Raw genomic sequence first — 23,469 nt, 5'->3', positions numbered from 1 at the left:
ATGTACGTTCAAACCTATGCCGATGATCTGGAATGTGGCTGCACATCTGGACGCACTTACAGGACGTTGCACGTAGTAGTTAATTTCCTGTGTCCACTATCTGCACATTGCAAAAACTGTGCTAAAATAAGTTTTCGAGCACATTTAGCCCCTCAAAAATGTTTTTCTTTTGGAATAATAATAATAGTTAAAGCTGCAAGCAGCGATGATCAGGCCCTCGCACTCTTGCATACGTCAGGTCGGGTGCAGTCAAAGTGCTTCAGTCACAGGCATGTAGATGTCTCCAGACCAGGGCTGTTTTCAGATAATGAAAGAAGGAGGTTAACATCACTTCCTTTGTTTGCTGTTTTGCCTGCTGCTGGGGCTGCTTCATTGAAATATCGTAGGGGACGCTAATGAGCCAGTTTGCATCACTTGCTGAATATTGGTATGAAGACGTGTCCAGGCTGGGAGTCTTATCAAACGATTGGTGTAGTTTGGTGTAGACTCGAGTTTTTTGTGCGTCTGGTTATGATATATATGCACACCAAATTTCATTGTTCTAAGACAATCTATATTACGGGGCTCACTTTTCTTAATTTTCTAGGTGGCGCTGTCGAGCCATTTTTTGCCGCCTTATTACAAGACCATTAAAATCTGCGATTTACACCAGAACTGATGCCAATTTTCGTGAGTTTTGTGATATGCGCATTTGAGTTATTTGTGATTGAGTTGAAATGATAATAATAATAATAATAGTAATAATAATAATAATAATAATAATAATAATAATAATAATAATAACAATAATAATAATAATTCCTTTGGATTCAAGAGGGCTTCGCGCTGGTCAGCGCTCGGGCCCTAATAATAATAGAGAAAATTAATTCCTTCAGATCCAATAGGGCCTTTGCACCATTTAGTGCTAATTAAAGCTGCAAGCAGCGATGATCGGGCCCTCGCACACTTGTGCACGTCGGGGGATGGTGCAGTCGAAGGGTTTTTATTGCAGGCAAGCAGTTGTGGTCAGGACCGGGCTGTTATCGAACATTGCATGAAAGAGTTAAATATCATTTCCTGTGTCCACTATGTGGTGCTAGAGAAAACCCATTAAGTACACATCATGTTATATATCAACTGTAGACCACACCATGAAAATTTCATGTGAATCAGATGATATTTGTCTTAAGGCTGACTTTCTGATGTCAGAAGGTGGCGCTATGACTATGACTCAATATTGATATGTAGATATGTTCAGGTTAGGACTCTTATCAAGCATGAGAAATTTGGTGCAGGTTGGACAACGTACATTCAAGTTACAACAACTTCCTGCTTCAGTGCAAAACATCAAAGGTTCCCACATTGCCACGGCAACGACGTTCAATTAAAACTCAAGATTTTGATAACTTTTCATTGTAAAGGTCTTTTGATGACACTGACCAAATTTGAAGTCAGTCAACTTAAATTTCTAGGAGGAGTTTGTTAAAATACAAGGCATGGAAATCACAAAAACCGAACAGTAAATTCAAAATGGCTGACTTCCTGTTGGGTTTAAGCTATGGGTCCATGAGACTTTTTGTGTGCCCTGGCATGATACATGTGTGTACTGATTTTGGTACATGTAGGTTTAACGTGGTGTGGGGGCTGCTTCATTGAAATATTGTAGGGGACACTGTTGAGCCATCTTGCCACATCCATGCTCACCACCTGTACAATGTTACAGACTTTAAGACCTGTCATGTGTGTGCAAAGTTTTGTGAGTTTTCAAGCATGTCTAGCCCCTTAAAAACAGCTTCTTACTATGTGGCGAACAATGTGTTGCCATGGCAATGGCTTTTGGTGAAAACTCAAAAGCCATTGCCAGGCGCTTAAGACTTCCTGTTGCCAGTAGGTGGCGCTATGACTATGACTCAATATAAGTCCCGGAGCGCCGTTCATCACTGCAGCTTTAATTATTATTAGGGCCTGGGTGCTGACCAGTGCAAAGCCCTCTTGTATCCAAAGGAATTATTAATATTAACTTTGCACATTCACCAGAAGCAGTGAACAATTTAATATTTTATGGGTCTTGGGGATGGGCATGACAAAAAGGCTCAATAGCGCCCCCTAAACTGTATCGCCTGCGGCATATTTCATCGACATGCAAAGAAATCGACATCTAAAGTGAATGGAAAGTTGATTGGTTGATCCACCACAGCCCTACTCCTCCCCAGCTCCTAAATGTTATCTTTGTTATTTCTCTTTTTCCTCTTCCTTCTTCAAATATGTTGAACTATGTATCTGTACAAATGCCCCAGTTCTTTTAATCATACTCCACACATCTCCTACTGGAGTTGATCTCCCAATATCTCATTACAAAATCTTTGCCAACTTCCTCTCCCTGCTTGTCTTATTGTTTTCCTCACCACTGCCTGGGCTCTCTTGTATGACACTAACTGGTCATGATTTTGTGTATTTTCATTCTCTGCGCATGTGCTTAACTCAGAGCGAACATCATCAGAGTTGATTGAACTGACTCAGATCAGCTGTTCTGTAACCCACAACTCAGAGTATCCTATCTCAGGGTTCACCAGTTCAGAGTTAGGCTCAGAGTTTGTTGAACTTGCTTTCTGGAATAGACCCCTAGTAACATTGGATATATAGAACAATACCAACAGAAGAGGCTGGTCCATAGAGACAGAGGAGGTTGCTCCTCCTTCATTTTTTGAGAGACAAGAGGGAGATCAAAATATAAAAAAGAATATTTGGTTGAAATAAACCATTACCAAATCTCAGTATCATTTATAGAATATTTTTTCTCTCTTCTTTGGAAAAAATCCATTATTGAAATTCTGATTAAAATGCTTCAACCGTGACACCTGCAGGGCAGGAGGAGAAAGGACAGTCTGTGTGAAGTGGTGGTGGGAGGCAGTGAGGGGGCAGCGGAGGACAGGCTCCTGCTGTCTTCTTTAGGGTGGGATCTCATACATCAATTTAATGAACTTCATTTTTTTCATGCTAATCTATGATTGGCCAGGACACATAAAATGACACTCCAAGGGCAGAAGTCCTCCCTAACCAATCAACAACCAGAATACAATATTGACATCGAGTTGGTCCAATGACAGTTTCCAAATTTCCTCTCCAAACTCTACACTGTATGTGGTTAAGTGATGATCCAAATTTCCTTTTTTCAGATTTAGAGATTGCGTTTCATTTCTTTTATCGAGCAGTAGATAGCTGCTTCCGTTAGCCAACGCAACAGTTGGCTTGTTGTAGCAGCCTTAAAGTACTGTTTAGGACTATGGTTAAGCCAATGGGAGAATGGATTTGGATGGGCTACACAGCAGTGGCAGGACGCCACTGGGGAGCAGCTGGAGAGCACTGCTCTGCTGGCGCAGCCTTGGGTGTTGCTGCCTCAGCTGTCTGGGCTGGACCCTCAGCAGGACTACAGTGACATGCTGCCGCCCAACATACCACTGCTCTGAAGTGAACTCCTCAAAAACAATAGAAAGTTAACAAAATAATTTAAATGAAACAACCAGGAGAGTTAGCTTGTTTGTCATTGTTAATAACCAGCAGCAAAAAAGTTCTGTTAACTCACAAACAAAATGACCAACAGCCACAAATGGATGTTATGACATGGATACTTCATCTCCATGATAGAAAGAAGAAGACGTCAGATAACATGAGTCAGATACAGCTTCTCTCTCTCTGTCTCTTTGGTCACTAATTTCATCTCTGATGGTTAAATGTCTCTTCTGTGGCTGTTTTGTCAATTTATCTCCTTAACAAGAATGCACCATAGATCACATAATGTGTTTGTAGGTAGTTGTTGAAGTTACAGTGAGCTGTCTGGACTCACTCATTCATTTAGAATTGATCCAGTTTTTAATTGAGTGGTTGTTCAGTTACCTGTTGATGTTGTGTGATTTGTGAATAAGTATGCAGGAGGTCTTGCTGCTTGCTTGTGACAAAATTTCTTCAGTTCTTTTTTAAGCTGAGTCTATATTGAGTAATAGGCTTAAAGTAACCAGAATAACAAGTGTTAACATGTAAGCTTTGTAGACTATATTTTGTATGTTGTGCATATAGATAGGAGTGTGTAAGTCATGTATTTGATACATGCATTAATACTTTCTGATGTGAACCTACACTTTTAGATTTGTGAATGTTTTTAGTGTTCAGTCTTTCTAGTATTCAGCTCTGATCTGTACCTCTATCAGATTATAAACTTTGTGCTACTTTATATATTTCTGTATACTAAGAAAATACACAGGAAACACGTGTAAATCATGTGATATGTTGTCTGTTTTTGATGAGAACATAAATCCGTTGTCACAATAGAACAATACTATAAATTTGAATTTAACTTTGTTAGTAAAATGAAACATTTGAACCACTACATGGCTAAAATGAGCACTTCTTTGTTTAGAATCAATATGTATATGCTAAATGTCTTTAAAGAAGCAGCCTTTTCACCAGTCAAGGGTTTTTGTTTTTGAAAGCAAATTGTTTTATTGGCATATAAAATTGTCCCCCACCCCTCCGATTTCATTGGGTGGGGAACAGTGATATAGTTTGATGTGGTATGTTGTAAGATTCCATGTTGGTTTTCCTCCTGTCCTCCCCAATCTTTTGAGTCACCAGCCACTACTGAATACCACAATTAACCAAGTTGCATACTACAGGTAATTATTTGTTCATGTCAACATTACATCCAAACTATGAAGTTGTTACACAGCAGTTATAAGGATGACACAGATCAATGTGTAATTTCCAGCACTGGTGTAAGCTGTTTTTACAAAAAGATTGTTGGCTATTAGACAAACACACAGACAAATAACACATTAGTTAGGGTGGGTTAAGTGGTGGTAGTGTGATGTATTTGATTTTTTTTTTTTTTAAAGTTGTTAGTTGTAGGGAATAAAAAAATACTTTTTATAATGGATAACTATATAAGACAACAATTCATTTGTTAATGATATGTAGCTACATATCATTGTTAATGATATGTAGCTATTTAATTGTTGTTTTTCCACATCCAGAGGCTGTTATCACTGCATTCTCTTTAGGAATGATTAAAATATAAGTAATCATTGGATACATAAGTGTCTATGGTGGGGACACTGGCTCCAAAGAAATGTAACTGTCCACTATCAAATTTTTGTGGGAGCCAGAACCACCTGGGGCTCAAGCCAAGCGCTAATTCCCTTGCATACCATTATCTCTAAAATAGATACCGTGGAGGATTGTATGGTGACAACATTGGCAGTACCAGTCTTCCAGAAATACAATGCGAAGCACATTGTTGGAGTTTTGACAGAAAACACATGAAAGGTGAAGGTTTCTCAAACATTTTATTTGCACAGAAACCAACCAACCAACCAAGCAAAAGGGATCACATCGTCAGCTCATAGCTGAAATGACAGCTGGACTGCAGTGCAGTCCAGCTGTCATTTCTCATTGGTACAGACAGCAAAGATCCAAACCTTGAAAATAATCCAAACACTGGAGACACAGTTCCCACCCCAAAGAAAAAAACACTAACTGGGGTTTTTGTCCATTTAGTGATTCAGCAACGTCTCACATTGAAATAACAACAATGAAATACTTAACAAAAATAACAAAAATGCATTTACTTCAATGCAATGCAGCGAAAGGCAACTTCACAGAAATATTTCAAAAGGCTTCATCAGTTCATGTTCTAGACATATGAGTGGGGTGTTTGGTCAGAGTTTTTACCTTCAAACTGTTTCAGTCTCAGTGAGCAGGAGGATGGTTGTTGTAGGAAAACAGAATATATGTTTATCCAAAACTGAACACTGTCAGCCAAATTATACCAGGAAGAAATACTGTATCCAATTCTGTGACATGAGAGGAAAGCCCTCTGAAATGAACCACATCTGTAGAGCGTCTGCTTGCTCTTTCTTGCTCCACAGCATAGAACAGACTTTACTTCACTTAAATCATAAATCCATCATTCATTTAGCCTTCCATTCAGATTCATTTGATTTGTGAAAGGCAGAGTGCCTTACCTAGTATTAGCAATTCATCTTTGATGACAAATTTAAAGGACCATATCAGTGGTTGTACCTATTTTAATAACTTTTTTTGTTTTCTTACAAATCAGGTCTTCCTTATTAATGCTAATCATTTTTCAAAGCTGTGCCTGGAAGGGACATGGAGGTAGATATTATGAGTAAAAGAATTTTAAAAAATTCTACACAAAGATCAATGCACTTTCAAGTCATCTGGGAATCACCAATGGAGCAGTTTATTGGGTAACTAAAAGAGAGACAGAGAATTTTTAGATGTTTAAAAATAGTGGAAAAACTGTAATGTTGTAGTTAAACTCCACACCACTAAATGAAAGCATGGATCATCAACTGTTCTGAGAAAAATAACAATACTACTACAATATGTGTAATTTAACCATAGCCTGGATATAATGGGCTGACAAACTTGGAGTAGAGTCTAATTAAGACTCAATTCCTCTGTAAAGTGTGGACACGCTTAATTTGTTTAGACTTGCCTTTATGTATTTTTTCTCTTTAATTCTGTTTTTGTTGTGTTTTATGTCAGTATGTATGTTTATTCTTTATTTCTTCTATGAAGCACTTTGTGATGTCTCTCGAAAGGTGCTATATAAATAAAGTTACTTAATAAGTTCTGTCTTTTTTTTCAAGACTTGATTTCTTCCTTCATATGCCTTTTGTTGTAATGTTAAGTATTTTTGCTTGACATTACAACATTGGTTGATGTTTGACCAACACTTAACTCCTGAAATGTAGACACAAAACTAACTGATGTTATATTCAACAAAGACATGACACCCACAACTCAAAACAATCAAATCAGTTCACTTGCAGAGTTTTACCTTTTAAGAATATTCAGATGAGACCATGCAAGACTCTGTTTTTCTTATTAATGATTTGATTTTATCATTTTAATTTTTAATTTAACCTCTCGATTTGTTTTTTTCAGTTGCATTCTGTCGAACAAGAACAGAATTGTGTGGCTCCTATACCCTACCCAATACGGCTTGCTGGGACCATATTCAATTCTGTGATGTCATCTGACAGACTCTGCTGCCAGCGCTGGAGCTAGCTGACAATGCTGCCAGATCATCATGTCAGGTATCCCCCATATCTTACTATCACTCCTAATTAAAATACAAGAAACAAACCCACTCGACAACTCTGCTTAGACCTTATTTGTAACACTATAGGAATTAAAATGATAACTGATTGAGATTGTTGAACATATTTGCAGAGACATGTCCCTACTTTTCCATAACCAAATCTACACCTATGTTTCACAGCTTAAACATAAACTTGTCAAAGCTTTCTGGTGGACAAACTATGTAATAGAGAGACTGTTTCTAAATAACCTCAAACATATCTTTGACAGTTCTCTTCTGACATTTTTTGTTATCTACTGGCTGCATTCTACACTGATACTAAGATATATGTGATAAACTAAAACCAGCCAGTTATATCAGCCTGGCCAATCTGTCGGACTCTTTTGGATCGAAATATCTATGTGCAGTAACAAATGTAATGTGTTCAACAATCTCAATCAGCAGGATTCTGCTGTAACAGAAAATAAAAAATAAAACTATCTATTGAAAAAGTTCATTTTTGTCTAAATACAATGTGCGGCTGATATGAAGGTCCTATTCATCCTTTTTTAACACAAGTACAGGTAAAATGTCAGTGTCAGAGGGAGTATTAAAACAAATTATTTGTGCATTATTAATCAGAGGAGTCTCAAATTGTCCCGTACACAGCTATTTACATGATTACAATATTTCCCTCCATGTTCCTTCCTGGGCTCCATAGCTGCCTTCCAGGCAGCAGGTAGAGTCAACATGACATGCTTCAGTTATGCAATAAACCAATGAAAATCATGGCCATTCATGTGGCGTTACCAATGTGTTGTAATGCAGTTATAAGTGCTGAAAATGTTTGCCCTGCATTACTGAACATATCTCACACAACTATTAAAGCACACAGGATGGATGAGCCAGGTCAAGAAATTTTCAAGTATCTTTACATTGATTTTCATAATGTATGAAAATGGATTGATGGTCCATTTTAGAAAATTGGTAGTAATGAAATATATACATGATTTGTAGTAAAGTGGTCAAACCTGGTATCAAACCTTTTCTCTTTTTTTGGTATACACTAAAATGTCTCAGTCAAAAACTGTCAATCTGCATCAAATGTCTGCTCTGATTCATAATATTGTTTTTTTGATTTTTTTTCTTAATAAGACAATTTCTGATTTTAATCACTGATTTTAATCATACGTCTGCCACCTTTAGACTGCATTTTTTTCCTGTAAGTTCTGGCATGTCTGCTTGTATTTGGGAAACACACACATTTGAGAACTTAGGTTTCTTTTATTCTATGAAAACACGGTTTGTGGGAGAACCTGTTCATAAAGTACAATTTTTAATTGCTACTGAAACAATGTTATGGTCCTTTAAGTATGTATTTGGAGAATTCTTTATTTTAACAGGTTTGTAATTTCCTAAAAATTCAAACTAAATTTACTATGAAGTTTCCTGGAGAGACCAAATTATAAGACTGTTATTTGAGTTTGAGTTCAGTTAATTAATAATCATTCTTTATTTATTTATTTATTATTGGAAGTTTTATATAATGTATGTTGAATGTATGTTGAATTGAATTGTTTTTTCAGCATTTTTGCATGTTTAGCTGATCTGCTGTGCTCTGACTAAAAGAATACCAATTGAACCCATTTCCATTTTCCCTTCAGTTAGTACTGAGTTACCCAGGTCTTTCCAGGAGCCCTCCTATGAATTTACAGTTACATTTCAGCTCCTTTCTAGGACAATGTAGGAAACTGCAAAATAAAGTTAAATTGAATATTCAAGCAGGATGAGATGATGAGTGAATGACAGCTTTTGGCTTTTTAACTTTACACTTGTATATCACACTCGGTAGCCACAACATTGGTCCACTGGTCAGGGAAACAGACAGACTACGGGGTAAATTAGTAGGCTGAAAGGTCTCTGGTTTATATTCAATGATTACACACTAACACATACAGTATACACACCACTGCTTATGAGTAGGGCACTTGTATTTGATATTGGTGTGTGAGCACTCTGGATCTGCATAGTTCCACACAAAACAACTAATTTAACATCTCAACCAGTCAACTTAACATCAAGCCTGAGTCAGTTCTTCAGTAAAACCTGCTGTACATGATGCCACTTGCCACACCAATCAACCCCTGCTTCTACAACTAATCTGACCAGTGAAGCAAGTCCACTGGAAGGGGAAAATACTGATTGAGCAAAACATTTGGCACCAGTTTATTCATCATTTTTAAATCAGCACAAACTAGATCACATTTTGCCATGAATTTCAGTGCAGATATAAAAAAACATGCATACTAAATATACTTTGATGCGACAAAACAAGCCTCTCTTCTGTGGAGTTTGTGGCTGATTCTCCACATAAAAAAGAGCATAACAGCATCATGTGGTTGTGATGGTCAGCCAACAGGTTGAAATTAACAACTGATCAGTAAATGTTACCTCCTCATAACATCACTCAAATAGAACTCCCAAGGTGAACCCTTAGCTGGCTTAGAATGAAATTACAAATGTCTAACAAAATGTGATCACTAATTTGCTCGAAAGGTTTTTCTAACTTAGGAGACACACACCAGCACTCAAAAACAGTGTCTAAAGACAGGTTACCTGCTTTCACACAAAAACCACAACAAAACTGGAGGATGGGGCACTGGGAGGACTGCTTGACAACACAAGAGAAAAAAACAAAGTTAAAGGTCATACTCGTGTCAAACTGATTTTGCAAAAATCTAGTGGTTACTGTATGCCAGTCAGTTCTAGAAAAATAGATTCTCTTTTATGCTTGTAATAATGTAACTTTTAAACATGTTCAGTGGCAGTCTTTCTAGTGCCCCTATTGGCAGCACAAAGGACTTATAGGAAACAACAAAACAAAACCTCCTGGTAATCAATGTCAAACACAAGGTCAAAGGTGAAATTGGAAGCATCAGAGAAGCGCAGAAGACAAGGACTGGACGATGAACTGTGACGCCACATCAACATGCTAGGGCAAACAGGAAGAGATCTAGAAACAACAAAAAGAAAAACACAACAGGGAGACAAACCTAGGTTAAACAGCAATGGAACACAGACAGGAGAGAGAAAAGAAACCAAGAATGATCTCCCCTGTGTGGGGGTTGATAACAGTCTAAACACTCAGCAGTCAGTGTTGGGACAGCGTGAAGATAAGCCACATGCTACCAAGAACTGAGGGGGATAGCAGCAGAGCAACACATACATATAACAGCCTAAATAATCTGCCAACACAAAGTCAGTGACAACATGCAGGTCAGAGCAGGCCTCCAGAGTACTGGGCCAGCAGCTTCAATCTATTACGCTATCTAAACATGTTACACATATGATGGCCGGAGAGTGCCTAGAATAATCTTGTCTGTTATAATCACTTATTAGAAATTGTTAACTGACATTTAAATGATGCAATAAACAAACTAAGAATGTAATGTAAAAGAACGTAAAATGGTCAATACTACATGCTACTTCAAGTCATCTGTTTCCAAATGACTGAATGTGTCAGTGAATTTGGACAATGATTTTCAAAAAGGTCTTTTAAGTACCATACCAGTAGTATTCCATTAACCACTGTGCATAACATGTTGCTGTGTTTTAGATTTGTGGATGGTCTTTTTCTACCATTCAGGCAGACACTAGTTTCCATCCATTTCTGTAAGATTCAACAGTTTCAGTTTCAATAGTGTGCCATTTGATTTTCATATCATAAAGAAATGAATGGACACCAATAGTTGCCTGGAACAGAGGGAAAATTATATCTGAAAATCAAAAACCATTTAGCATGTATTTGAAACTGGTCAGTAAAAATGTAAAGTCTACATGATTTGTAGTTAGATGTTACTTTTGTCTTTTCATGTTGTTATTCCATCTGACAATTCATGTGCCTCCTGCTTTTTCCTGGCAACTTCCATTTTCAAGGTGATATTCTACATATTGTCCACCAATTCTATGAGCAGACCCTCAGGTCTGACCCCACAACGTGATTTGACTGTACATTTGAAAGTTTTATTTTGGATAATCCCAGCAAAGCCATAAATCTATGAAACTATCTCACAGCTATTAAAGGTATTCTATGCAGGAATTGTCAGTTGGTGTTTGCAAACACACAGCTTTTAAAGTTGGTCCCTCCCAAGCCCCATGAGGGAAAGAGAGATAGCAGTAGTCATGCAGTGGTACTGACAAGAACAAAGCCATGAATCAGAGTAATAAAATGTTATTTTCTGATTGTTTCACAGCGGTTACGTTCTAAAGCACCAATAACATGCCCCCTCTCTGCTCTGCATGTATTTGTGTCGGTCAAACAGACACAGTGACAGCAGAGGAACAGCACTCTGCACACAGCAGAGGAGGGAGATAGAAGAATCAGGGGAAACACTGAATCAGATAAAAACAGTGTTGAAACCTGGTTGCTACACTACGAGTCCCAGCTTCATACCCTGCATGCTGGTATTGGCTAGAGGCTACACTCCCACTGCCTAAAGGTTGACACCCAGAAGCGTAGTGGATCATAAGCGATGATTGAGAGGGATTACTTTTGCATGAGTCTATACATTGTTTTTTAGTAAAATCCTGCATAGTATGCCTTTAAATCACAGGTGACAGCTCATTTTATGCTTTCTTTAGATTTAGAATCAAACCGTGGTCTTAAATCACAACACAGCTGGATTAGCTGTCACTGAAAAGTCCCTGATATAAAATCGTGATTTTTGCGCAAGAATGCTTTTGTCTACTACATACCAAGAAATGTCTCACATAACATAAAGTAAATGGGGCAATATTACACAAAACACAGTGATCTTCAGCTGCTTTTACATGAATGACCCTGTAGCAATGAGAGATTCTCTGAGCACCTTGGTCATCTGAAGGCCGTCATGTTTTTGGACGTGGACCTGGAATCCGTTTTAAAACTAGTTCTAGTAAATAGGTCCAGGACTTCCCCTGGTGCACAGTTGTCAACAACTCAAATAAGATGACTATTTATCCATATTGTAAGACAGGACCAACAGGCACATGTTGAAGTCAACTTTTAGAATAAACTATGCTCCCTGGGTTTTTGGGAAATGAGAGATTTATTCAGATGAATGCATGTGTGACAGAAAGGGGCTTCTATGAAGTCTGTAGCAGCACTGATGGATCCTACACACACATTCCATGCTACTCTGACACATGGTACACATCACCAAAATGAAGCAACACTTAACAGGCAAGGAGAGGACACACACCAGGAGATCAAATTGAGTTGTTGGACTTCACATTTGTCTTTCAAAATAATTTCAATTCAGATAAATAATTTAGGCAATAAATAGTTCCCCAACACACAGGAGAAGTATAAAACCTATATAAAAATAGAAAAGGCATAATAGTTTTCAATATACATCTCAACAACTGCCTCACTTCCTAGTTCTATAAAAAAAAAAAAACATGATTTCTTGGAAGTATAAGCAACTTACAGGTTTGTCTGAAGCAATTTGACATTTATATGAATTCTCCAATCACAGAAGATATTCAGTGAAAGACATAGTGGTATAGCCCTCTATAGATTAGCCAGCCGCTAGCTAGCAGGACAGTAGCTGAGGGACGTTGATGAATTTTTACAAAACACCTGGATTCAAAGTAGAAACTAACTAAAAACATGAAATGTCTTTATACAAATCATTACATTTGCATTAGACACACTTATGGATATTAAGATGAGTGGAATAAGTCCATGATGTTTGGTCTTATAGCCAAACTTCACAGTATTGCTAGTTACAGCCAGCAGTTGGGCTTCAACAGCCACATCAGCCCGTCTTCTGACTCAGAGTGCAGCAGCACAGGAGGAGCGCCACCAAAACATGCCGAGTTTAGTCCTCTAGAAAAGTCTATACTTAAATGCATTTTCAACTGTATTAGAATTATTTTGTTTTACTAACCTCCAGATAAAGAAAAATACAATAAAAGCAATGAGTACTGCTTGACAGAAGTATAATATCCACGTCATACAGAAATCAATTCCAGTCTGTGTGTGTATTAGTTTGTAAACAACACAATCCATACACACTTGTGTAGCCATCCACACAAGGCCACTTGATAAAAGTAAGCCATGCAATAACTGCTACACACAGACAACAAGTCAAATATAAACAGGCATTAATGTGTCATTTTAAGATGTAACTCAGAAACAAGCAGTGATCCTGTCGGACCACACAGCTCAGATGAGAACAGATAACAGAGACAGCCATCTCAATACAACAGCTCCTCTCTCCCTCTGTCAACACGAAGGTGATGGGCTGGAGGTTAAACCCAACCTCAGTGATTTTAGTTCAGGGTTGAAACACCAGAGAACAGGAACAAGTTCTTCACAGCATCAACAGAGGCTGCTTAACTGTCACACAGTCACTGACTTATAATCTGCCATCATAACACTAACACACACACATATGTTTTTTACAATGAGGACAAATATGTTAAAATCCAAACTGCATGTTTTGGGGAGGCACCTCCTCATGAACAATCTGAGTTTCTGATTATTTTGGTGATAGAATATTAAAACTAATTTAGGTGTACAGTATGTGATCTCTCCCCATTTCAAGAGATAATAGAGATTCCTAATACAAGAATGATAAAAGCATACATTGTGGTTTGAGAAAATGTAATAGAAAACTTTTTCCTAATCAAATGTTACTCTGTCTTTTCCAGCTGCTGCCTGCTTTCAGAAGCTTTATGCTGGGTCTGGGTGGTGGAAAGGAAGGTGAACCAGAAGTAAAAAACAGGTGGATTTCGGCACCTAACTGTCAATGTGCAACACATCCTAACAATCAACTCATATGTGTTTATGTACCACAGCAAACTGATAACATTTCAACTTAAATGAAAATACACCTGTTCCTCTTATTGGCTAAAAGGAAAACAAAGTGCATAAATCACAACAGAGCACAGGAAGAATCCAGTCTGGCCTGAAAACCCTTGCATGTAGCTTCATGTGTCTCTTTGCCTGGACATGTGATAATGACCAGAAAAGGCAGAGCAGCAGACGTCACCCTGTAATGCACAGACAAGTTTCTGAGTGGACCAGTCTTAGTTGGTTATTCATACTCCACTTACCATAACATCACCCTTCCTAACTAAGTCTGTCATGCCTCAGCACCTTCAGTAAGGCTTGCTGTCATTCTTTGAGCGCTTCAGCTGCACCTTCAGCCTCTTCATACCAATCTGGAAACCATTCATTGACTGGATGGCTGCCTGTGATGATACAGGGTTGTCATAGCTCACAAAGCCTGGAGGGAAAACACAGACACTTAGAATGGCAACAGAGGATTGCTTTAAATAGTCCATCAAGGAATGTGCAATCTGACAATTACAGGAATTATTGCAAATAAAACAACAACAACAACAACAATAATAATAATAATAATAATAATAATAATAATAATAATAATACGTATATAAGTATATTATATGTTGATTTGTTTGTGTTTGTTAGGTTTAATAAACTTCTATGGAAAACATGGTGTGAAGTACTTTTACTATGTTCAAGTTTAATGAATATCATGATTGGCACTGTCCATGCATTATAGGTTGTTCATGGGGTGTTCCAAGATCTTACCAGAAATAATCTAATTCTCAACTCTTCCAGGAGTAGCATCACTAAACTGTCAAAGAAATCTTTATGTATTTTCCATATTTGAATCTTGCATAGGCCTACTTTCATATTCTAAGTTGGTTCAGTCATTGATCACTCTCTTGCTCTCCTACCTTTGATTATTATTAAGTCTTAGAGTGTCAGGACTAAAGAAGGAAACATATTATGATCATTAATTTTATAATTGATTAGACATTGTTATCCATGTCACTCTCCCTTATTCGCCTGTGCATCACATTTTATCTTTTCAGTGTTCATTATGTGTTAACATTGTAATTAACTCAACTCTTTTGTGTGTGTAAATCTTTTAATATTGGAGTCCCTGCAGCTCCAAAGAAACAAAAGAGCAACTTAGTGTCTGGAAATATATTTAATTAATTTAATGTCCAGCCCATGTTCACTGTGAATAGTACAGTATGTTCACTACATAGATTAAAGCCAGGATTTTTAAGGCCGATGCCAATTTTGATATTTTAAATACAGGATTTTAAAAATCTGATAACGATACATCAGCCAATATTCATTTTTGACAGAAACTCGTAACATACACATTTTTGATAAGGATCTCATACATTCAGTTATTGAACGGTTCTAAAAAAGATACGTACTTAGTATGACATTATGTGGTTGAAAAATAAACATGTTTTGGCAGCATTTATATAGTGCTTTTATTCAAAGTGCAGCAAGCTGCCAAGCAAGGTGCTGCTTGATCATCGGAAGCAATTTGAGGTTTAGTATCTTGCCCAATGACACTTTGACATGTGGACAGTGTTAGGTGGGTAAGTCTGGGTCAATTCATCACACTTTTGGACCGCATCATCATAGATATTAATGAAACTTGGCTTGCTGATTTGGTCATATAAGAAACCTGTGGAACCGAAATTGCACTTGTCTTGGATCACTATTAATAGAGATGTGGGCTAACAAAGTCTGAACTAATTAGCGTGCCTCTATGACTTTGACTTGCCATATCTCCCTTGACATAGGTCATAGAGAAATGGTTCTCATATCATTTTAAAGCCCTTTTCCAGCTCTATATTTTACTGTCTGCCATGTTAACCCCAAAATGGAAAGTAACAGTGTTATGAGTGATTATAGTCTTGAAAGTTGAATTAAAAACAACTTATTTTTAAAAAAGGGTAAAAATTTTCACCAAAGTTAGGTTAAAATGTCATTAACACCTCCAGAAAGTCTTTGGTTTTTGAGTTGTTGCTGAGATGTCATTACTTATCTGAAGTGGCATCACATCACTAATTCCTTACAATGTTGTTGAACAGCAGTTACTGATCAGTGTATGGTCAGACATATGCAAAATTACAATGCAACACTTTCTTGATGGGCTTACAGGCCACTAGATAGTGTGCTCAAAGAAATACAACATGGGTGGAATCATGAATCTGAAGATAAATGTCACACTAATTAGTTCAAACTTTGTTAGCCCATATCTCCCTTAATAGCGATCTGAGACAAGTGCAATTTCGGTTCCATGGGTTTTTAAAATGACCAAATCAGCATGCCAAGTTTCATAAATATCTATGATGAAGCGATCCAAATGTGATGAATTGACCCTGACTTACCCAGCTGGGGATCAAACTGCAAACCCCATGATTAGTGCCACAACCTACTCTACCTCCTGAGCCACAGTCAAAAACATAACAGCAACTGCACCAATAACCTTCACTTTTATTATTAATTGTTTTATTGTTTTATTATCATTATAATTGGCTAGTAAGCAAGGGTTCTACTTTATAGACACCGATGACCGTTTCATTTTCATGTATTAATTTATCCAGTTCATCCATTTACCAGCACTCTTTTATTTCTATACAACACAAGCAACAGAGAAGCATTTTGTAATCACTATTAATGTTGACAGTGTCAGGTGCAGTTTAAAAAAAAGCTGCTGCAGAAACAAGACCAACAACAACTGAATCCAGCTTTCACTGTCATTTACTTGTCTCAATGTGCACACATTTTATTGTGTTTTTTTTCCGCCTAATAATCCCTCTAATATTACAGTTCTAGTCTGTTCTGTACTGTGATGATCAGACATTAGCTGAGGGGTTCAGTAACTCTGAAAAGGCACTGTGCCTTAAACTTTGGACAAACTGTCAGTTTCATTTCACTGGTGAAAATCAGACGTGTTTCCAAAGCACTGACTCACTAACTGTACTAACACGTACTGAAATGTAAGTCATGGATATATTTACCATTCCGTCAGTTTGGCAGAATCAGTATAATGCAACATGTTAATAACTCATTAGCTACCTTCACTCTACTGCCATAACATTAGCTAGCTTTATGGCTAACTAGGGAACTAATTTCACAACAGATTAACTACAAGCGTGTGTTTTATAGCATCTGTCATAGTTATATTGACAACAGAAAATGATAGGGCTGCTGTTCATTTACTCACTAGAACTTTCTTACTGACTGTTTCACAAATAAATGTGAAACCAGGTTTGTCACAAGGCTTTACACCACTCAACTGCTGTGCTGTGAGTCATGAGAGGAGGTGACTGACCACAGCTGACTGTAGCAAAACCAGGCATGACTGATTCAACTGCAGTCAGGATTACTTAGCCTATACAATAAGGTCAAATGAGGGAGCATGGTTTATTATCATTCAATTCATGCACTTCAATAACAAATGACCATCTTACTATGAAGTCATATAACAGACACCCAAACGCCAACTCTGTTCTGCTCTGAATGTGATGTGTTCAGTGAATTCACCGGGATTAGTGTGTTACCATCAGCGAGTGCCACAGAGAGTCACAGTGCTGTCTGTACAAACTATGCAATAGTGACACTGGTGATAAAATAGCTCAAACAACTATCTTTGGCTTTCCATTACTTTAATTTTTCGTTACTTATCGATCATTATAAACACCGATATTGATTGATTTGCAATAGTTTAAATCAGCTGATAAAATTGTCCTGCCTATGTATCGGTCGGGTTTTACTATACACGCTACAATACCTTTAGTGATATTATTGACCACAATAACTGTAACATGAACATTTGACATTGTGTATCAGTGTCAAATGTTCATTTTCCTAGTACCAAATGCTCACATTTACCTTCCAAATTGAAACTTACATACACTAAAATACAGTGATACACCAAAATCTTTGAAGCTGCAGCAGAGTCAGTTACAACAACTGCAACACAACACTGCAAGATGCTGGTTGGACTGACTCAAATATTTAACTGATCTTGTGCAGGCTTATGTACAGCAGTTTCTGTGAACTCACCAAAACATTTGCTGAGGTTTGTCTGTTTGTCAATGAAGACCTTAGCAGAGATGACATTTCCAAAGGGCATAAACATCTGGAGCAGGTCCTGGTCTCCAAACTCTTGAGGCAGGTGGTAAATGAACAAGTTGGCACCCTCTGGACCTGCACATCATTAAGTCTGTTTTACTAATCACACAAATATTACTCACAGTGATATTTGAACAATTTCATCAATGACTCAAAAAATTTCATCTAATTCTTCAAAATATGGTCATGATCAAATTACATCTTCAACAAATGCAATAACAGCTGCTTCATATAAAGGATTAATTTAAAAAAAATCAAACAATAGGAGTGAGCAGACTTCAGGAGAAGGGCTACCATTAACACACAAATGGGGGGGCAAGCCATCTGTTATGGACTTGAGCTTGTTTTAAAGTGGAGCTGTTAAAAGCATAGTGGCGTCTTACCAGTGCTGCGACTGTTGCTGGCTGATGCCGCAGATTTAAAAGAAGATAGAATCCTTAGCAGAAGGTGAGACCAACACACAGCACACACATCTCTAGCAGCCTGCCAACGGCAGTATTTTAAACCAGGTATCACTAAATACTGTGGAGAATCCCATCACTCAAAACTGTGTATGATTGGATTTTGTTACTTACTGTTAGCTTTCTTTCTTTTATCTTATCTATTTGAACAAGTCATTTTAAACCAGGTATCACTAAATACTCTGGAGAATCCCATCACTCAAAACTGTGTATGATTGGATTCTGTTACTTATGGTTAGCTTTCTTTCTTTTATCTTATCTATTTGAACAAGTCAGTTTCATGAAAAAGGCATATAAGGAGAAGTAGTTCAAACTCCAACTCACAGTTTAGCCTGCAGCTCTCAAACCTTTTCATGTATCAATAAGGTTTTTGTTTGCCTTAATGTCTGGTCAACATGAATGGAGACTGGACTGAATTGGACTAAAGAAACATGTTTTCTACAGGTGATTATGTGCTGAATGTCTTTACAAGAGGTTCACTCAAGTAAAATGTGTCAATTTCCAGAACTGGTTTTAGTAAAGAATCCTGAGCTCCCCCGCTCTCTTTACAGCTTTTTTAAATCCTCTGATCATTCCGTCTGTACTTTCTACCACCCACCATGTCATCTCCTTCCTCCCACACCCAATCCACAGCACCCACCTTCTTTTTGGCTGCCTGCAGCTGAGACACTTTGCTGGGACAGCAGGCTCTGGTTGTACAGGCTAGGGAGGGCAGCAGCAGCATACTGCTGGATGCCTGAGTAGGCCTGGCTCAGTGCCTCCATGGTGCTTCCTGAGCCATTAGACAGGCCTCCAGAGCCAAGGCTGCCATTAAGTGCTGCCATGCCTGCATCAGAGTTACAAGAAAACAAAAATGACATGAGTGGAAATGTGAACTCTTATGATTCAAAGTGATGTTGAGTTCAACACAATAGTCTGAAAAGAAGAACTGATATCAGTTTCACTGTTTATTATGGTAAATGGTAAATAGACTATACTTGTATAGCGCCTTTCTAGTCTTCCGACCACTCAAATCTCTTTGTACATTACGAGTCACATTCATCCATTCACACACATTCATATGCTGATTGGGTACAGGGGCTACCATACAAGGTCCCAACATGCCCATGAGACTAACCATTCACACACATTCATACACTCCTTGTATGTGTGATGGCACAGCCATCAGAAGCAATTTAGGGTTCAGTATCTTGCCCAAGGACACGATATGCGAACTGGAGGAGCCGGGAATCGAACTGCCAATCTTCCAATTAGTGGACGACTCGCTCTACCTCCTGAGCCACAGCTGCCCCTGCACTATTCATTCAGACAAGGTCAATTAAAGCCTCTGTCGACTCAAAGATGCGTTACATGACAAATTAAATATAAGAATTTGGAAAACTTAAACACATTATAGGCTAAAGGTTTAACTTCTGAGTAAATTACTGTTGAGCCTGTATGTTGACAGGGATTACACAATAACTGGGATTTTATTTCAGTACATCATGTGTTCTAACAGTGTTTTCATAAATAAACTGTTCCTGCAACTTAACAGCCCACTATGTGAAATTATGAACATGTGTGGGAAGTTTGAGTGAGGCATTACTTTTGCCTTCATACTTGTAGGCTCTGTGCAATTTCTTTCCATTGCACTGACAGCATAAGATTACTAAGAGTGGCAATATGCCGACAGGTGTGGCTAATGGTACATACAGGAAGCTAACATCAGCACACCATCACATTCACAAAATAGCCTCGTCTGCGTTTAAGAGAAAGATTTACATCTAGTATACTGCCTCATAGTAATCTAATCAGAGGAAATTTTCAGTCTCTAAGCTGGACCTGTGCAGACAACAAGCACAGGTCCAGCTTAGGGTTAGTACCTGCCAGGGAGCCCATGTTGAGGCCAGCTCCAGTACCAGCAGCCAGAGACTGCAGGGCTCCAAGAGAAGCTATGGGGTTCACTGAGGAGGTGCTGCTGGAGGTGGGGGAGGAGCCTGCTCAGGGGGAACATTTAGTGTCAATGTTAAATACAACAATAAACACAACTGGAAAATATTAGACACCACCGTGTTACAGTGCTACAATCTGTGTGTTAGACGCCAGCAATGTCAACATTTTCACACCATCATTTTGACTTCACAACAAACTAAAATATATGATACACTATCTCTATTAAAAGAAGAGGAATATTACCAATCTGAGAAAAACCTTAAACTTTGTGTGTATATATATATATATATATATATATATATATATATATATTTGTGGGATGAGCAGCAGAGCTGAGTATGTGGCGTGTGCCCATGAAAAATTTGCCAAATCTTATCTGCCAATACCAAACAGCTTATTCTGCCATTGACATTGTTTGGTGTTTGGTGGATTGGATGATTGAAGTTTGAAGAAACAAGACATATTGGCAATTTAACAATTTATTCATTTAACAAACAGGAGCCTAAATAGTGTGTGGAAGAACCATACACTATTTAATGCCACAACAGCCTGGCACCTCCTCCTCATGCTGGTCACCAGCCTGGTCACACACTGCTGTGGAGGAATGTTATGTTCAGCATTGAGTCCAGATTCTGCCTACAGCAGTTGGATCGTAGGGTCAACGTGTGGAGAAGATGTGGAGAATGCCATGCTGATTGCTGCACCGATAGAGTAACATCTTTTGGTGGAGGCAGTGTGATGGTGTGGGGCGGCATCTCCCTCACTGGAAAAACGAGGCTTGTCATCATTGGAGGCAATCTCAATGCAGAGAGATATTGTGATAAGATTCTGCAACCAGTGGCAATCCCATATCTCCACAGTCTGGGACTGAACTCTATCCTCCAAGATGACAATGCCCATCCCCACAGAGCGGGGTTTATCAGAGACTGCCTCCAGAATTTGGGAGTGGAGAGGATGGAATGGCCTGCCAGCAGTCCTGACCTCAACCCCATTGAACACTTGTGGGATCAGCTTGGGTGTGCTGTTCATGCCAGAGTGACCAACACAACCACGTTGGCTGACTTGCGACAAATGCTGGTTGAAGAATGGGATGCCATCCCACAGCAGTGTGTGACCAGGCTGGTGACCAGCATGAGGAGGAGGTGCCAGGCTGTTGTGGCTGTGTATGGTTCTTCCACATGCTACTGAGGCTCCTGTTTGTTAGATGAATAAATTGTTAAATTGCCAATATGTCTTGTTTCTTCAAACTTCAATCATCCAATCCACCAAACAAGAGTCAATGGCAGAATAAGCTGCTTGGCATTTTCAGAGAAAATTTGGCAAATTTTTCATGGACACAAGCCACATACTCAGCTCTGCTGCTCATCCCACAAATGCATGTTACTTACAAATGTGGCACTATTTAAAAAGGAAATAAACAGGCTTTCCAACGGTATAAAATTTATTGCCAAGAAGCATTGTTACAACAAAGAAATAATCTACCAAACACTAATTTCCTTACTTTTTGTGCTAAGTTTATATATTTCTGACTGATTTCAGACTATGTGTACTGTAGTGCTTTTTTACCTGAGCTTGTTAGTGCACTTAATGGGCTACTAGATGTTGTCATGGCACTGGAGCCTGTGGGCGTGGCCTGTGTGGCAGTTGCTGCTGCTAAGGCAGCCAGGTTCTGCATGGCATTAAGACCTGACAGACACACACACATACACACATGGGATAGATTAGAATCACTAATGACTAACCTAGCAGACAGATATCAACAACATATTTGAGCATTTTTTAACATTTTTTGTCTTATATTTCGGGTAAAAATAAAAATGTGTTTAAGGCAAATGCAACATGTACAAACTCAAAAGTCTGCAGATTTTCATTTAAAGATTCATTCAAGACTCCCCCCATGGCTTCTTCTGACCACTATTGTTCATAAAAACATTATACAAGGATGAGTTCTCCCCTGGGGTTTGCTGGATGTATGAGTTTGAGGCAGGGCATTGTAAACTATTGCCTTCTTTAGGTCTTGCTTAGCATCCAGATTGATAATTAAACCACCTTGACACCAACCTCTTCCAAACCCAGAGGCCATGACTGAGATGATTATTCACCCAAAAATCCATATTCACATATTTGGATCTCGTATAACAGCATGATCTGTCATGGTGGAATGTCCAAGCGTGTGTGTGTGTACCTGTACCTGATACAGGATGCAGGTTGTTGAGTGCACTCCCTGTGGAGGCTGACTGCTGCAGCAACTGTAAGTAAAGCTACACATTTACACCAAACACAGATGATTCCACAGTCAGTGTTAAAGCCAGGAGGAGAAATGAGAAACAACATGCCAAAGTGGAAGTGAAAGCCACGGTGAAACTGGTGAAATTGCTTTGTCAATAGGTTAATCATCACATTTTATAGAGGCCCTAAAACACACACTCACTGCTAGGTACTGTGGCCCCAGACTGTTGAGCCCAGTGAGGTTTCCCCACATGGAAGCAGCACTGAGTTGCTGCATCTGCTGCTGCAGCTGTAGGGCCATGCGCTTCTGCTCCTTGTCCTTCTGAGTGTCTGCAAACTTCACTACAATGGGTGACGAACAGCCCTAAACACAGATGCAGGAAATCTTTTATACTCTGGCTTGAGCTTGATTAACTTGTTATAAATGCTGATTAAAACATAATTTAAACATCAGGTCAGTATGAACAAGAGGTATGATTATAGCAAGCAAAACCTCTTTCTATGTTCATATGGTCACCTGATGATTGTTTTAAGACAAATTTGCAATTTAAGTGCAAGTCAAATAATGATTATTTTAAAAAGTTCTGCTGCTTTGAAATATGGTATACAAATTATTGGTAATATTTGAACAGAAACAATATAATCCAGCAATTTTGAAATCAAGGTCACAATTTGACCACTTCACATATTATGTTTAGTGTGAAATTGTAGTTCACCTCCATGGTCTGGGACTGATGCATGGACTTGATGGCTGACTGGGCCATTTGTCTAGCTGTGAATGTCACAAATGCACAACCTGA

General features: G+C 38.4%; 1 protein-coding gene across 23 annotated transcripts in view; it reads right to left on the bottom strand.

Moving 5' to 3' along the window:
- Positions 1-5,299: 5,299 nt before the first annotated feature.
- celf1 (cugbp, Elav-like family member 1) overlaps positions 5,300-23,469 on the bottom strand; it is a 204,420-nt gene continuing 186,250 nt past the window's right edge. For 19 of the 23 annotated variants that reach the window (XM_067598286.1, XM_067598302.1, XM_067598337.1 and 16 more), the window contains 8 exons: positions 23,386-23,465; positions 22,872-23,033; positions 22,632-22,701; positions 22,007-22,126; positions 20,371-20,484; positions 19,149-19,334; positions 17,979-18,122; positions 5,300-14,355 (listed from right to left, as the gene is read on the bottom strand). In XM_067598286.1, coding sequence (XP_067454387.1) covers positions 14,228-14,355; positions 17,979-18,122; positions 19,149-19,334; positions 20,371-20,484; positions 22,007-22,126; positions 22,632-22,701; positions 22,872-23,033; positions 23,386-23,465 — 1,004 coding nt within the window. In that variant the 3' untranslated portion in view covers positions 5,300-14,227. The remainder of the gene's footprint in view (positions 14,356-17,978; positions 18,123-19,148; positions 19,335-20,370; positions 20,485-22,006; positions 22,127-22,631; positions 22,702-22,871; positions 23,034-23,385; positions 23,466-23,469) is intronic. The other 4 variants (XM_067598267.1, XM_067598256.1, XM_067598351.1 and 1 more) reach the window with 2 other exon arrangements.

The sequence above is a fragment of the Thunnus thynnus genome, chromosome 1, assembly GCF_963924715.1.
Source record: "Thunnus thynnus chromosome 1, fThuThy2.1, whole genome shotgun sequence".
Taxonomy (NCBI): domain Eukaryota; kingdom Metazoa; phylum Chordata; class Actinopteri; order Scombriformes; family Scombridae; genus Thunnus; species Thunnus thynnus.
The sequence above is the reverse complement of the archived record's forward strand: the minus strand, read 5'-3'. Positions and strand labels throughout refer to the sequence as shown.